Source organism: Varroa jacobsoni, unplaced genomic scaffold, assembly GCF_002532875.2.
Source record: "Varroa jacobsoni isolate VJ856 unplaced genomic scaffold, vjacob_1.0 scaffold_92, whole genome shotgun sequence".
Lineage (NCBI taxonomy): Eukaryota > Metazoa > Arthropoda > Arachnida > Mesostigmata > Varroidae > Varroa > Varroa jacobsoni.
In genome coordinates this window covers 93,680-111,987 of record NW_019212994.1, presented here as the reverse complement: position 1 = coordinate 111,987, position 18,308 = coordinate 93,680, and the positions used below count along the sequence as shown (strand labels likewise).

At 42.5% G+C, this 18,308-nt stretch overlaps 1 protein-coding gene across 3 annotated transcripts in view; it reads left to right on the top strand.

The window, feature by feature from the left end:
* Window positions 1–18,308, top strand: part of LOC111264239 (uncharacterized) — a 129,152-nt gene that overhangs the window by 24,917 nt on the left and 85,927 nt on the right. For all 3 annotated transcript variants that reach the window (XM_086970003.1, XM_022839945.2, XM_086970005.1), the window contains one exon: window positions 4,012–4,077. In XM_086970003.1, coding sequence (XP_086826129.1) covers window positions 4,012–4,077 — 66 coding nt within the window. The remainder of the gene's footprint in view (window positions 1–4,011; window positions 4,078–18,308) is intronic.

Genomic DNA, 18,308 nt, shown 5'->3' with positions numbered 1-18,308 from the left:
CGGAAAGCTACTTCACACCGTACGTCTGCATATGCTTGCAAACATATTCAAGCTCTTGATAAAGATAGTTTGCATAGGGAAGTTCAGAAGTCTCTGAAGCGCTGAATTGCTAAGATTCGAAAACGAATTGTGAGATTATGTCGTTGAAGGTGGATAGTCGAAGGCAAACGAATTCATCAGACGACCAAGAGAGTTGGGCGTGACTCACTACGGCAGGTTTTCAACGATCCCGGAAGCGTGTTCTCAGATGCTGATGGTGATAGGAGCTAGCAAAGAATGCCGGTATATAGCGTGTTCTATTAGGTTGTTAATGAGACCGTGAGCCTTGAACATGGGTATTCAATAACTGTTCCCTTCAAAAGCAGTACTGTATCGGCTCAAGCCTCAAAGTGTTTTTTTCCTTTTTTTCCGATGATGTATTTATGCTATTCATATTTAAACGTACTCATGCAAATAGATTGCCATAGTTTCGCATTCTACGCCTAGAATAGTTGTTTTGAACTTCACTTTTCCAATGAAATATCATCATACGCCTCTGCGGGTGCCGTTGGACCGCACGGCCCCCGTCCGAACAACTTTGATAACAGTAGAAACTTGTTTGAATCTGGTATATGAAATCGCGTATTATTTTTATTGGGATGGTTTTGCATGGATTCTTTGATGGGTGGGCCGTGAATCCCCTATTCTTCAGCATGGACAAGTGCTGATGCATTAGGCCATTTAAATAACAAGATCCTAACATTTCAGGGGGTAGCCTCATCATACGCACCTCAGTATAGAAGGTGCAATCCAAATTACGATATTGATGACACCCGTCTTATAGTTCCACTAGTGGCTTCTCTCCAGGAAAATATTCGCTCGCGACCCAAGATATCGCTACTTAACGAGGCAAACAGCCATACGCTCTATTAGTAATTTCAAAGACAAAATCACTGGCAAGTGTTTTGCTTGCTGCGCACATATATTCCGCTTACTCAGCATATATGTTAATATTACTTTGTCGCGAGCACGGATATGACAAGATTTCTCTAACTTGCTTTAGTCAAACGTTATTTAAATTTGTAATAGCCAAGCAGTGCGGAAGTTATTGACCTGCTCTGTCGTGTGATGGAAAACGTTGTGGGATTTAATTGCTCAGCTGTCTATTCTTCACTATATTAGCCATTATCATGAGAGCATTTAGCCTTTTGTTGAAGTTGTGCTTAATCCTAACATTTCTCGTCAATCTGATGAGTTTGCCAGACTGGTAGACAGATAGGTACGGTGACCGCTGCGAGAACATTGGTGTGTCAGGGATTCGAACCCGCTAAACAGCTCAGCTCACAATGCAATCATTTTTTTCACGCCGAAGATACGTAGATTGAACGAATCGCCGTTCGTGCTCGCTGGCAAGCCTAGTTTTTTTAATACGATCAATCCGTTTAGGACGAAATGTGCCTGAACCATTGGAAAGTCCAATGGACTCGTATCAGCCAATAAATGACCCTACGCTCCATCCGCCACTTCGAAACGCATCTGACAGACTGTGCCTAACGCGATGTCGTGATAGAATGACGAACATTGGCTGGCTGCCGGCGGATCTGGAAAAGATTATTAATCGAACTAATTGTAGGCAATCGCTTTGGTCTGCACTTAGCTAATGTTTTGCGGCGCAATTCGTTCTGCGCCACTACCGGCCGGTGTGTATTTTGAAGCGGCGGCGGCGGCGGCGGCGGCGGCTTACGCTTGGTTTTCCACCATGGCCGCCCAGTGACGGCGGCCGCTTTGGTGGCGCCGTGTGTTGCTTATACTGCATATGTAATACCAATAATATCGCGAACCTTAGCTGTAAGCAGACGTCGCTCAGTTACACGTGCGCTACATAGAAACACTGATAAGTATCTACAAATTATAGATGTAGGTATTTGAGATACCATGAACAGCACGAGTCGCCAGCGACTGATTACCGGCTAGCTGCCGCAGGCCTGGCATAGAGCGTAATCATGAACTAGCATAGTTCAAGGCCTTTACGATAAGCACGGCGCCAGCGACGGGGCAGTAGAGCCAGCCAACTTCCAACATCGCGACGGTAGTAAAGAGTACCGCCAATGGCAATGGCGGCGTTTACGTAGTGACGCTGTAATGCGACATATGAACGACCTCATCTTCAACTTGTCTGTAAGCCATTTTAATGAGACTTGTAAATCAAATCGGCCAGGATATCATTACGGCAAAGCTGGAACCATCGCCTGCCAGATAGGAACCTGTACATGACTGACATCGTCGACACCATTTTTGAGTGTACGCACATATGCATAGTGTCGAATGAGTAAAGCCCCTTCCTCACGCGTGGCTGAGTCCGAGTTCGGACTTGCACATGGCTTAGAGCAATCGTGTAGCCACATTCATTTCCAACGCCGTACCCATCGCATAGCCTCATTGTATCCAAACCGCTCCCGGCTACCTTGTTCCTACACTCTCATCTCGAAAACAACCAGCCTGAACCACAAAATAATCTTGATCACGGAACAAGGAAATACAAGAACGGCATGTCGCTACTAGACACGTTGGACGAATCTAGACGTTATCTATTTATGTAACATTTTAGATGGTGCAGTGTGGCTTAACAGAGGCGAATTATTTTTTGCTATCAATAATAGGTACGGTAACGAACCACAGTGCACACGTACAGCATCCGTAATAAAGGCTTAAACAATTTTTGGCCAGTTCCTCACACTTGATTCGGACGATATGCATCTGTGTACATATTAGGCCCTACCTTCCATTATTGAGGTACTCGTCTAAATCGAACATAAGCCGAAATTAGACGCGTTCGGCCTGAACCTGAGTTACGACGGCGAATTTGTTGCGGTTTTTTTATGACCTCCGTTAATTCACTGCATTTTTCTCAGCTACCATTTCTATTTCCCTATTGCAAACCAGACCGTTTCACTAAGCCGGTAAATTACTCTATTCAAATAATTACATCACACAATTTCGAGTAGCCTAATAATCTGTCATTCAGATGTCCTGCTATAGTGTTTTGGTCTTGTTACTGCCTTGTAGCAGGTGTCCTACTTCACAGCATCGGCTAATCCGTCATTGTGGTGCCGTTAAACTATTACCCATGCGTATATTGCGCTATCTCAACAGGAAGCTAACCATGAATATTAGGCTGTTCGAAGAGCCACGTAAGTCAACATACAAAAGGGTGGCTGTTTTCTTAGGATTTCCACCAGAAAATGTCACATTCGGCCTTATGGCAGGAAACAAAGTTTTTTTTTCGAAGCTAGTTCATCTCTGTACCTGCTGTGTTGAACTGAAAAGAACGCTTAGTAGTTATCTAAGGTGATATCATTTTAGCCTCACACAAAAGACACCTCTTATCCATGGGCTTCTCTTATCGAGCTATGTCTAGCTAAAAAAATACAAGAAAAAAACGTCAAAAATCGTTTTCAAGATGATCAGTAACTCACACATAAGCTCTCAAATGCTTGATTGTCTAAGATTGCTTAACTTATCGTTTTTTTTTTCTCAACGAGCGGGGTCTATGACGACGAATAAGCAGGTGACTAACACCTGTTACACGGACCCCTTCATTACCTGGCTAAGAATAGCAACACATTTTTTCGGATCGCCTATCCATTTTCAAGCTATATAATAAATTACATAGCTCTATTTATGCTTTCGTCGTTTAACGATTGAAATACAGGGCACTCTTCAAGGTCGTTTGTGAAGGAAGAGATGTGACTTGCTTTGGCTTGAAGGCGGCTCAGAGTTTCATGAAAATCTCCAAAAAGTGCCAGTACGGTCTGTAGCATAAGAAAGCTCTCCGTTCTGTATGGATCCTACTCGAACTCACAGTTGCTACGAAAGCAAAAGTATCCGCGGTCATTTAGGTTACTTGCTATCCTGTTATTGAGTACCATATACATGTGTTTGTCCTAACCAAGGCAGGTTTTAAGAAAACATTAAGCACAGCCTAAAACGTTAACGCTTAAACGTTTATGTCGGTGTTTACCTGAATTGCAGCATCACTCTCCAGATCAACAATGTCATTGATGCGCCATGTGCAAGCAACTTCAGTGGATGTAGGAGGTACGTAACCTGGAGATGTCATTTTATTTCCACTATCGTTTTCTATTCGAAATGTGAATGTAAACGTCAGCACTAGCATTTTGCCGTCATATCTTCGGTAGAAAAGCTTCTGTGCCTCTTCGGAAAGCGTAGGTTCGCTTTATTTGCGAAAGATCGGCTTCGGCTTCAGGAAATTGTTTCTAGAGATATCAATAGGCCTTGCAAAGGGGTAAATACGTCTGAATGCGCCAAAGGCGTACCTAACGTCAACACGAGACAAAACAGTATAATATGATAGAATATTCAGTGTAACGCACATATAATTAGTGAGGCGTGGGCTGGCTTGCCAGCATCATTATTCGTGTCTGTCAGGTGAAATTTCAGTAAATTACTAAGTTTAGTTAATAATATCAAAAGCTTTTTTCATCACATTTTTCTATTCTGACATTTTCAATAAACCTTGTGATTTTTTTTTGCGATGCACGTAATACTACAGTAAGGTAAATTCTACTCTAAGAAGAACGAGACTGAATAAATTACATAATATGTTGCAGGAACTGGAATATATTTACTGAGTATAGACCATTTTCGTATCATTTTGTTTTAAGATTGTATCTTTGATGAACAGGCCGTTTCGTCCTTGTATCGTCTTTGTGCATTGCTTTCGGTAAATCAGCTAGTATTCCGTTGTGCAATATTTGCTATTGAACGATGGCCGTGCGGCCGAATCGTACCGACGAATTGGCATACTAATTCAAACATCTAGCCTTTTGGGATAAAGTGAACCGTTACATCTGTCATAAACGCTATAGACGCGACCGATCACTGCTTTCAATCAAATCGGTCATCGTGCCCTTCACATACTTCAATCACCGTGGCCCGACCAACAGACGAACTGCTTGTATTGGTTCCGAGTTTTTTCGGAAAAAAAAACGACTAGAAAGTTATCTGACGGCCATTGGTCCCGCTAAATCAAATTTGCTAGGTATACGGTCTTCTGTCGTCGACGTAACGACACTAGCCATTCAATATGTGCTTGAGAAATTTCAGTCTCAACTATACTGAGTTACCCTTTGCAGTGTTATCTTCGAGGTTACTTTAATAACTATGATGTGCCGCAGGAACATTCGTATATAATGAACAGTCGACTTCGCAGTAATTGTCTTTCTATAGATATACTGAATGCGCCACTTTATCATCAACAATCGGTCCTTGCGTACCCATTCTCTGAGCACTTTTACGTTCCTGTGCTCCGCATATATGTCTATAAGTAGCAGATATATCCACACGTCTCAAAAATTACCTTGGCATAGAATTAGAATTATCTATGCCACAGTGCCAAGATAAACAATGAACTTAAAGGGAATAGTGAAAGCGCTATTCCAATGGAAGCTCAACCTACTATGGAGCATAATCCTATGGAATCTATAGCGTGGATTAGGAAAATCAATTATTTAAGTATCATTAGCACTTTTACGTTTGCATTTCCTGTATCTTGCCCTTGCTGGCCAAGAGTCTTACACAACTGACACACACGATCGCGGGCATTTTATCACCCTTGTCAATGTAACTATAAGCAAGTAAAATTCAACCGTCGGAAACTAAAAGTGCCCCTAATCATTGCAACGAAAAAGCACGCTATTACTCTGACGCTCTGATTGTAAGGGGCTGGCAGTTTATGCTTGACGTCTTATCACACATTCGCTAAATATTTCCATTTTCACACCAAACGAGACTGAAAGCTCTCAACGTGAACACGCCGCTTGTTTACTATAAGTCTCTAGGCAAGCAATATCATGCGATATTTCCTGCAGATTTTTCAGACAATGTCTACTGGTAATACGAAGTGATACGTCAAACTGAATTGCGGGGATGCCGTTCAACTTGTACATTATATGTATATTCGTACAACATCCTAACAACAAAACATCTAAAAGCTTAGATGAAAGATTTTCGTCTGCAGCCGCTTCCATAATAGGATGAACAACTAGTGGCCGGTCGAGGATGGTCAAACGGTTGACGAACCAACCCGGGCTGTTTGACAGCCGACGGGCCTAGCGACTAACTGACTATTGGACTTCTGCGGCAACTACAGTCGAGTGGAAAGCAACACGAACAACTTTAGCCCTCTATCCTTCTTCTCGGTTATCTTCGTCTTCTTGTCAGTCTTTGAGCTATTCCGCCACTTGCAATGTTCTTGCCGTCCATTGGCCGCACAAACCCCTCTACTCTTTTAGTCTCACGAAACAAGCGAACTATCCCATCGACGGGCCAGCAGCAGTGACAGTAGCCGCAGCGACTTCTTTCCTTGGTGTTCTCGTGCTTCGCCTGCTCTCACTCAGTAAACCCGCTCCCTCTAGAATCCCCTCGATGGTACCCTCCTTCTGCAGCAGTATGTTCACCACTTCCATCCACTCGCCGCCGCCGCCGCCGCGGCCACCGTCAGCGACAGCTAGCAGGCAATAGCAGCAGCTGTGAAACAGGCAATACTACAACCCAATGCTATGACGCCCCCTTCCATCTGCTCCACGCCCTTCTCCGCAATCCTCCTTCGCCCCCAACGCCTATACGGCTATACCGGGCGATTCCGCAGCCCGGAGGCTGCGGCTGTGTCAGCCGCCGTCGCCCTACTTCTGTTGTTATCGGTTGAAAGCAAAGTTTTCTCGAACGGTTAGAGTCTTAGCGAACGCTACTCGTTTTGGCCGCCCAGCCGATGCGGATGGAATCGGATTTGAGTAAATCCCGCCCGGCCGTCGGCCCGTCTGGCAGCTGGCCGAACCGCTAACTCGTCGCCCTCTACTTTGTAACGTTCGTCGGGATAAGGGTGGAGGGCCGGGCGGTTTGGGAAACAGTGAGGAAACCTCTCATTTGGTCTGAGCAGGCTTACAGCAGAGAGCTTCGTAGGCAACACTGGTGGGGGTAGAAGCGGAAAGGGACGAGACGAAGCCGGGGACTAACGCTTCAAAGGGGGTATATGATGAACAGAGTGGTGATAGCGTAGAATCGGGCCAACTTGGAGTAGCCCACTGTAGCGGTTAGGCAAAGGGTGAAAAAAAAATTTTCTGCCGTTGCTGCTACTGTTGATGCTGAGAAGGGAGAGGACAGCCGAATACTACGATGCACAACAGTAGGTTGGGTCGTCGACAAACTCCAACAACAACAGCGGTCGCAGCAGGAGCAGAAACTTCCAAGAGCTATGCTGCACCGTTCCGCCGGCGTAGCTACCCCACCTCCTGCTTCTCTTGTCCTGCAACCCTCATGTGTCGCAAGATGTGTTTACTTAGTAGTCGGTAGGAGTGGGTGAGAAGGCAGATGCTAGTAAACTCCACGACGCAGCGGGAATCAGCGAGAGGCTGGTAGCACTGAGACGGGAAGTGGTGACCGTGAGTGGGATGTCATCAGATGGCGAACGACTTGTTGCTGCTGGTGACCACAGACCAACTGACACTTGAAAGTACCACTTCAGCTGCACCAGCACAGGCGTTAATGCTAGACTTCCGTTTCTTCCACAGCCGGTCAAGGGTTCTGCAATGCAGCGGGTGGAAGAGCGACCGGAAAGATTGAGCGATACGATCGAGCGAATCAACAAAAGCAATCGTAGTCTTGTTGCATGTTGGCTGAGTTGTCGAAAACAATCCATTGGAGAAATTCGATGATCGAACGCGTGATATTTTTTCAAGTTTAACATACGTCTAGGGAAGTGACGCCAACTATTAGGTAGTATTTTATCTATACGTGTAGAAATCGATCGTGATATGAGCTCTCCCGATCTGCAGAAGGCGTCTCTTATGCATAAATCTGCAGAAACACAGATGGAAATATATAAACTGAATACTGCCGAATATCTAGCGTGTGCATACCTTTAGTTTTTGTCTTCTAGTTTTGCCCGACGGCGTAGCCAAAATAAATGTACTCGTATCTTAGCTGTATAATCCGAAACCGAAATAGGATTGGTTTAAGTCCGACGGGCCGCACCGCGGGCAAAAAATTTGCCCAAAAAGTAGTATAATGAATAAGCTTTGCGTCGATGAGCATTTTCTTTGATTACATTTACCAAAAAGTCTATGTAAATTTATCTAACTATGTTCACGCAATATACATGATGTTAGAGGAAGCTGAATTAAATAATTGGCCTTAGTTATTAACTGGTTTTTTTTTAAACTGTTTCATTCACACGGAGGAATCATGAACAAGTTATGGCTGTGAAAAGTATATTTAAAATAAGTGTGTATTTTTAAGGTTCTCTTTCCTTTATATGGATACAACCGATGTACGTTCGTTCTAGTCGATAGGGTGCAGATGTCAAGAAAACCAGAAAGCCAAAGTAAGTCTGCGATGACTACTGTTTTTTATAAAGTTCCAGCTTCAAAAAGGCAACAGATGAATCACCTGTCAAGACCATCTATTTATACTTACGTTCATATATACTTATCGTCCACGTGCATATGGCCCTGTATTCACAGACACCCATGTTCACATACACAATAGACACACGGCAAATGTTATACTCTGCTAGAGGCAAACATGTTTCTTTTGTATCTAGAAAGTTACTTAGCTTTATGAAAGAACAACCAGGCTTCTTCCAAAGACGTCCTTTGAGAAGGAAAGTTCTAGATAATTTTTTCTTTTTTGCTTCAAGATGGATGTCGCTGTCTGAATTTACTAGAGTAAGACTAAAAGTGAATTAGAAGTAACGTCTGCTCGAAACCGTCATACGTTGCTTTCTTTTATCCCCAGCGCTACGGAACGTTTTATATTGTATTTGGCGGAATAAAAATATCCACGAGTAACGGCAAAAAAATTCGTATTAGAAAGCGACTGCTCTGAGTACAATAGCTAATAATGCTAGCAGTGGCAGAAGAGATCTCATCTTGCTTCTTGTGTATACTACAGAAAATAGTGGTGCAGTGTTATAGCAAGCATTGCTTAGACGGGTGAAAACTGCGCCACAAACAACGAAAAAGCAAGGAGTCCAAGATGAAGCCTACTCCCTAGCACTAGCTTTTGGCTTAGCAAACTTGGCTGTTAGAGAAGGACACGGTGACTGGCTAGGTTGTGGCGTGTCTGGGCCGTCTTGGTCTGACGGCTGACCCGCCCAACTGATCAAGCATAACCTAAGTTTGTTTGTCTGTTAGCCGAAGTAGCTGGTTGTTGGCATCTGATAATGACAGCGTCCAACAGACGATGGCAGTAGCGACGGCGGCAGCGCTGTATCGTTATGCTTCGTATTGTATCCAGAGCCATCTGCGGCTAGACATCTGCAAATAAAGACGGCCTGTATAGGCGCACACCGTACTGGTATGCTGCCGTGGTGTCGAAGCTGGGCCTTACGAAGCAAACGATAAGGCCGCAGGTAGGACTGCTGCTTCTCCTACTGCAGCGAAAAGCCGAGATGCGATTTGATTGCGAGCTGCAGACTCGCTTCTGTCGTTGCTGCCTTCGATGGTGGAGCTCCTATTCCTGCTGCTGGCTGGGTCGTTAGCACAGTAGAGTGGACAAACCAACGACCGAACGACATAATCTCTCTCGTCAGCGACAGAACCAGTGGCGTCAGGCCATTGCGGCGACAGCAACTGGAGTCGGAGCCAAGAGTAGAAGTATGAGAAAGACGCATGCCGACAAAGAGATCAGCAGCAGCAACTCGTTTCTATTCGCACCATTACCCGAAGCTTCTGTCAACGACTACGTATGCGTCGGAGTTCGGCCGTACACTTCTGTCAGGTTGCAGTAGATGTGCTCAGGTATTCGGCAACGCTTATTGCACTGCTGGTAATTATCTCCGCCATCTTTGCGAGCGCCAAGAGCAAACACTATTATACAGACATCTCTTTATAAATACTTCACAGTTATGGATCGTCGCTGTTACCTGAACCGTGTACTACACGGCAATATAATCGCCAAGAAACTTCATAAAGCATACGACCAGGTCTAGATCGGTTTGGGAAGTACATGCGACGTCGTCATTAATTCGTACGAGTTGAATGACTCAACTCCGGTACCACAGTAACTTGGTGGTAACTTAACAAACTTATTCCACGCTAGTAAAGAATATTATTTTATGATTTATGGGCCAAAGATTATGATACTTGTGAGGCACATGTATACTAGATAAAATGTACGAGCGAATGAGTGGTTTCTTCAAAAGTAGCTCAGGCCGTGCAGGCCTTTCTATTATTATTTATTATTAGAAAAGCGTAGCACGTCTTTCACTTCGACTTGACATTTGGTAATTTGCGGGTCGTGCAATGCGGGAAGAGTAAAAAAAGGACTAGATAAAAGCAAGTCAGATATTATTTTCGAAGAGCTTCATTCTGCAAGAATATATCTATAGAATTATAATTCTATTTGTGTTTATTACAGTTGTTGTCGCTATATTTAGTGATATTAGTATAAGCTGAAACATAACAATCCGGCGCAAATAAGGTTGTTGGTTTCTCGGGGTACATAACAAAATAGGAGTATCATGGCTTCGGCGAAAAGAAGCAGTGGTGAGCCATCTACACCTATTGTTCTATGGAAGAACTCTGTATATGTAAACAACAGAAAATCTAAACGAAATACCTAGCAAGGTATCGGGGATCATGAAGAAGTGCCAACTGCTGTAAAGGACCCGGTGAGAAAACCTCTCTGCAGAAGCGCCGAACAGAGGTTGAGGAGGCGCCATGTGATACGGGCAGCGAAGAGCCGCAACAGCAGGTCCGACAATTGTATCAGCGTGGGCTGGACCGGATGACTGGTAACTTTACGGCTGAATAGTAGACAAAGGGCTGCTGTTGAAGATGACAAGAGCTCAAGAAGGACTGAGAGAGTAGCAAGAGTATTCCGCCAACATGCAAGACAGATTGGAGGCGACGAGAGCCGCGCCACTCGCATTCTTGCCCAAGGACCATTGGAATGAGGACATGCAAGTTGCTCGTGCCAGCAGAGATGCTAGCGGCCAAGCTGGCTAGTGTAGAATGGCTCCAGAAACCTTCCTAAATCCAACCTACGTTCTTCACGCGTCGTGGTGGCGACGAAAGCGATAACTGCTTGTGTCGGCTGCCTGAAGGCAGGCGCACTCGCCTGCGGTAGTGACGCCCTGCCCAGGCGCTGCTGCCCTTTGCTACCACTGACAGCGGAGGCGGCACGACACTCCTTAGGACCCTCGTCAGCCGTTTGTAACTGTCATACGGCGTCGACGTATGATTGCGTGACGAAACGCTGCTCTGCTCGAGATAGCTGCCGCCGCAGAGTGTAGTAGTAGCCGCAGGTAGAGTAAAAAGGAGTGAATAAAAGGACGCAAAGCAGCAACTGCAGGCAGTAGGAAGAACTGGTGGTTAGAGCAGGGAGAACGCAATGAATCCAATGGATATCAACAATAGCTGAGGCCTGCAGCGAAGGCACGAATATTGGAAGACCGGCAGAGGGTTATAGCGAAAAATTGGTGCAGAGATAGCAGAGCGAAGTGGGAACTGCCACATATGTGCAAACTTTTAGCGTTCTAATCCTTTTACAGTGGCGATGACGCCCGCTCTAACAGTGTAATTCTTAGTGGTAGTAGTCATAGTGCTACGGTGATCCGATGCCGGAAAAAACAGACCAAGTCCTTCTACAACATATATATAGCTACCGCGGAGTGTTAGTGGCACGGAGAAGTTCCTGAGCCATGAAAAGTCGAAGTGACTTCTATATCATACATCAATCACCGGTGCGACTAGCACATGCTGGCAAAGTGAGAAAAATCGGTGCTTTGTTCCGAAAATCAGGACTGCTCAAGTAAACTTGGATTGCGATTACAACTGTAGCTTATCTTCCTAGCAGAACGGTTAGCTACGCGGCCTAGTGCCATTTCTGTATGCATTTATGTTGCTAAGAGGTTTTTAAATTGCGTGGACCAAATATGGCTTATTCGGTTGAATTGATGCATAAAAAAACATATACCAAAAGATTACCTTGGTTGGCGCTTTTGACCAACTCGACTGCCATCGACTGTTGGAACCTATTATAAGAAAAAAGCATTGTTTCCATATTATTTTTTTTTCTAGAAAAAGGGGTTCGTGTGTATTTTTTCGTTCACGAGCCTTTGTTCTCACTTTTAGGCATTTTCCATAACAATATGGGCCTTAGCATGTGCAACTGCTGTACCAATGAGATGCATTGCACTTATGCGGTGCGAGTTCAATGCTCGTAATCCTCTGTCCTTGCTTGCTTTAATGATATACCGTTTACATGAACTAGAACTTATCTATCTGGGTAAACGCATTTACATATGCTCTACGATATATGCGTGTATGTAGGAGAAAATATACGACCTAATAAGGGGATGATATACAATAAATCTTAAGAGAAATATCCTAAGAACACGGTATCAATAGTACTATTTTGTTATATGTAAATTATTTACGTAACCACCTCATCGAAATGTGTCGCTCGTCGAAGGACACGTTTCAGCGCACTCTATGGAACCACGTGCCACGCTATAGTAAATGGTAGCCTTTGAAAATTTCTCGTAAAAGGGATTCGCACATGTAGAACTATGGCAATAGGAGCTTGCTAGTTGCACGCTACGTTTCAACTGTGCAGACTTATGACACGCAGGCAGACTAGAGGGATGCTATTGTGAATACTTCGTTGACGACCTTCTAATTGTAACGTGATGGAAATTTCAAGCCAGGTTTCGTATTGTGGAAAAGGCCGTCTTCAGACTGCAATGCGGTAGATAGTATACGTAATATTTTTACTTTATAAACTGGCTTAAAATGTTACTCTAAATGTTGTAATGAGGAAAGAGACAAAACACTGAAAAAATATTTTCGGAAGAGCGGTCCAAGCCCGAACAACAAAAAGCAGGAAGCTGTTTTTTTTTTTTTTTTTTTTTTATAGATTTTAGGAAAAATCAAGTTAACACACTAATACCTGTAACAAAATTTAAAAAATCATACAAGTGTTTTTCTACCATCTTTGAGAAGGTTAATTATTAAACAAACTTAAGAATTTCGAAAGATCTAGGACTGTTCCTGCTAGCGTTCATTCTTGTGGAAATCAACAATATTATATTAGAGTTTCAGTAGGCACTTGCTACGAATAGAATTTTACCTTCAGAAGTATCACACGCACGCAGCTCGAGCTTTCTTTATCTTTTATTGATGTCTTAAATATATAAGAAGCAATTTCTCCTGAGCAAGTCAAAGTTGTCCAGCCCTTCCAACGACCGTCGTGTTCGTCTTAAAAAGCACTAGATCACGTTCTAAATAGTGCACTCAAAATTATATGATTATATCTATACCTCAGTACCTTGTATTGTCTTCAAGGATGTAGACGTTTTTTTTTTTTTTTTTTTTTTTTGGAAAAGTCAGCTTTATTATATCGGATGCTGCGTATAAAGTATTTTTTCTTACGCTTTGCCTGTATCTAAATAAGAGCGGACATTTTAAAAGCTTTTCGCATGTGTTGGACGCGTCATTCTTAACGGGCATGATTATTCAATAGAATTATAACAATTAAACTTTTAATTCGGAACCTAAATTACAAATTAGTCGTCTGCAAAGTGTTCTTTTTTTTAATTCGCAAATAACTTTAGTAGTATCTAGCGATATTGGCAGGTGTAGCCGAAGTTCTGTTCAAATGCGTTACGCTTTAACAGAATTAAATTTTCGCTCGACAGCAGGCCAAAAAATGCAGAAGTTGAATAAATTCTAAATCTTTTTCGAATGTTTAAAAGTTGCTCTAAAAGACTAATCTAAATCGTCAATTTCCAAAAAAAAAAAAAAAATACATTTTTCATTTTGCTCCGGCGCGAAAACGTTAGGCAGTAGCTTAGATTGTATACACAACGTACATGCTGCTATCCGTATCCTGTTATTGTTCTCCTAGCAATAGAAGGACTCAAACACACTGCTGCTCTGTGTATCATTACCTACCTTTCTAAGGATCTAGGCTAAATTCTAAATGTACCTATTGATTCGAAGTACAACAGAAAACCGTGTGTTAAAGGTACGAATTGAAGGCTAGAGTTAGTAAATGGGTATCAAATACAAGTAGATCCAGACACAAAAATCTAAACTTGGCCATCTATTCTCACAATTAACAAGATAAACTAATAAACAATATATTTTTAGCTTTTCTCATGTATTTTTAATCTATATTTTTATAGATAGTATATTTTTAGCAAAAAGATTTCAATGTTAACGTTCCCTAGCCTATATTGAATCTGAATTTGTGATTCGCAAGATAACAGCACAGATTTTGTTACACAGAAAAACAAAATAATGACATTTTTCTAACTCTGTAAGGAAAAGCTCAGTGCATTGTACTCCCACCAGTTTGATAGGTTAGTGTTTAGATGCTCGCTAAAACGGTATAACGTACTATACCACGCGATTTGCCTATCGCGGCTATATAAATCTTTTTAATGATTGGCTGTACCCGCCTATTAGCACTTGAGTTACCTGAATTATAATCAACACTCTCTATTTTTTTATATAAATTCTTATATAAATTATAATCAATACAATAGATCTCATGACATCTATATAAGCTTTACGTAGTGTCTCTTCGGTAATCAAGAATACATTTCTACTCTCATGACCGTTTCCAGATTACGGTCTTTTAGGATTACCCTTCGCGCTAAAGTGCTGCCATATTAAATTTTCGCTAAAATGTCCAAAAAGTGTTTTTTTTTTTTTTTGCTGTGGAAACTTCTGCAGCAATGAGGTCCATTGGTAGTCATGCGGCGGACGGCGAACTAAACGTCGCCCAATCCAATTCCCAATTACTAATCCGGCAACACTGCTAAGTATTACAGAAATACCTCTTAAAAGATACTCCGAATTAGCCCGTCTCTTACACCGACAAACCTCAGAAGTAATTTTTGTTCAATAAAACCTATCATTTGGCAGAGACACTAGTATTGCTAGTCAATACAGTCTTGCGAACGCTGCTAGAGTCTTTTAGCGTCTAAAATGATCGTTTCAAAGAAATAAAATATGGACGCGGTTGTTCCGAATATATTACCAGTAAGTGGTCTGTCTATCAAGTCAAACGCAACTGCTCCATGACCAAGTTCTAAGAAGTTCAGTATATGGTTATTTGGAAATTGAACCCCCTCGCATCATAGGGCGAGGCTACAATTAAACTTGGCAGCTGATTACGTAACGTATGGTCTGTCGAAAGAAGCTTATTTCCTTATTCATAAACTGTGAAATAAAAATGGATGTGTATTTGTTTCCCGTTTTACCTAATCTTGATTGTTTACCCTTTTACCACTATACGCTATACTGAGTCAGAGAACAGATGACGGTTGAGAGGTGGTTATCACTGTAGATATGGCTATAGTCAATAGATGTGGTTTTTTCCTTAAACAGAGTTCGGCGTCTGGTTATTGTCTGCAGCCATATCTGTACCGCAACTGTAATTTGCGTTTTCGACAGAGCGTTCTAAATGTATGCACGCTGAAGAACGAGAGTCAAGAACAATTACACTAGATGTGGCAATGCGCCTCGAACATATTTAACATAGACGAAAAATTGTCGATTCCCGTGTGACGCAGTCAACTGCACAGCAGAAACAGCAGATGTAAAACCGTAAATGCCCCAGTGTATGATTCGCGTGCAAAGGCATTATTTTTTGTAATCGTTCCATATTGAGGATTCGGGCTAAGGAAGAAAAATGGGGCCGGGGGCATAGAACGGACTATACATTTTCGTATTTTGTTAGATTGTTCTCATTCAAGGGAGCGTCTTGTATGTGCATGTGCCTGATAAGCATGTATATTGAACATGTAAAGTATCGACATGCTTCTGATATAATGACTCAATGGGCCGTCAATAGAGGGCATAAAGTCAAAAAGCTGTTCAATGGCGTCATTCATAAAGCGTCGGCCATTTAATTTGTAAACACCTATCAGAGTAGGCTCTCATAGTTGCACAGATGCGTTATATCTGACCCAAATCTAACTTTTTACTTAATTATTATTAGATAAAGTATCTTTGCAAAACCAGGTACTGTATCTGTAAGTACTGCAAAAATGCAGCTATTTCCATTATGATACGAATAAATAACGGATAGCGTTGCACTATCTGTGTTAGTGGTTATACGTGTTTCTAGCGTAACATAGTATACGCCCAGATAAGTTTAAGTTCAGCAGGCTCTACACACCTTCTATGAGATTATAGCGATACTTGTTTCTAACAAGCATTAAGTAAACAGTCTTTAGATATGGGCTAGATTAGCTATTAGATAGGTACAGTTTGAAAATCTAAAAGCAAGATCATCATAGATATTATTTCCTAGAAATAATCGACCGATAACTGATGAGGTTGTGTTTAATTAAAATGTTTAACTTGTGTGCCACTTAACGCGAACTTACATTAACATATACGTACAGAGTTTTACAAGGTTATATATCGAAGATCTACAAACGCTACATTCTAGTTTTGCTGGCCCTTTTAAGGAGCCAACAGGCAAAAGTGAGTTCTAGTGGCAAGTTTCCTTTGCCAACGGTGAATTCGTTTACGCTTTCTATCAGTAACCGTCAATCCTCAACATTCAACTAGTTGTCTCCAGCACCCGACTTAGGTAAATGCATCAGATATGTACATAATAAAACATAGCTAGCTTCCAGCTTGGTAAACAAGCTGTTTGTATGTGTGACTAGTGAGTGGACCTTCTGTCCGCGTGTGTGTCCATGTGTACCCCAGTGTGGCATAAACCTTCCAGTGCCTGCGAATGGTGGAACGGCGACGACTTCGAAGAGGTTGTAGAAGCGACTAAATAACTAGTTTGCCAGCCAATGAACCTGCAAGCGTCCATACAGACGTCCACCGTATGGTTCCTGACGTACCCATGTATTCAAGGTAGCTATAACCAATCCGCCTTTTCGCTCCCGCAGACGTGTGATCCTCGTCCATTCGACCGACCGTTCTATACCACACCTCCAGTTTTAAGTCTTGTTCACAGCGAGTATTCGTCTACCCGTTGGTAATGTATTCCTGATTGTTCCCCTGTTAGACGATCACTGCCGGGCCGGGCCTGCCCCGCCATAGCCCTGTCGGTCTCACTTGCCCATCGAGTACGCAGCACAGGGAGATTTACCAACGGGCCCGGCCGCACAGCTAGTTGGTAGACAGAGAAGTCTAATGCGAACACGTCTCAGTTTCTAAGAAGCGTTTGTCCTTCTTCATTTTGGACCACAACGGCCTCTGCTACAAATAGAGGCTAATGCATACTAACAAAGACATGAGTTAATTATATATATATTGATCGATGTTGTTTATTTATTTTTTGTTTGCTGCTTGGTTGCCTTCATCTCATCTGGCCTTGAACTATTGCCTCTACAGTACAGCGAAGCCTGGTACAGAATATTACGACCTATTCGTTCTATCTCATGGGTTCCTTCTAAGAAAATAACCCGTTATCAACTATGGACTACCAAGTCAATAGCGATATTTGACCGAGTACTGTACCTACGATTGACGCGAATATCTAAAATGATTCAAAAAGCTACAAATGCAAGCAAACCTAAGAGAAGCGTGTATCCTGAATGCTGTATATAAAACGTGCAATCATTGTTTTAGTTTTTTTTAAGAACAGTAGACTTACAATTAAGCCTAGGCTCCATGGCTCATCATCGACTATTATACTATAACGGCGATTATGTCCTGTTGTTTATCGGATTAACGCATCGCCTTTGCAGAATAGGTATGGTCGACGGTCGCCACGTGACACTTGACTCAGCAGAATTCCACTGTATGGCAAGAACGGGTCGGCGACCTATAATACCCACTTTGCTTCTTCTATGACTGCAATACTTCAATAGACCTACGATTTGTTCTGTCATCATAGGTACTAGAGCGAGGGCCTAAACTGCCCTATTTAATAACGAATCTGCAGGTTGAATCAACGTGACTTTTCTTTGATTAGCTTGCTCTTCGTTAGACTATTTTAATTATTTGGTCCGACAAATGGATATGCGTTTGATTCGTTTACTATTGAGCCGTATTTTGCACGGCTCGTCAAAGAATAGCCTGAAGCTTCTTGGTGTGTAGTACCTCACTATTTCAGAGTGAATCACGAGCGTTCTGGATAGGACCAATCAACGTTTTGTGCTTGTACTTACCAATTTCCGTTTGAGCCTAGCAGGCACTTTTCAGTCGGCTCACGACATTGAATGCACTATCCACTAAATACAATAACTTCAACAAGAACTCATGCTATATTCAGATCGGCAATACTAGAAAATAAGCTAAGTTCTTAGCTAGTTGTATGTGTTAAAA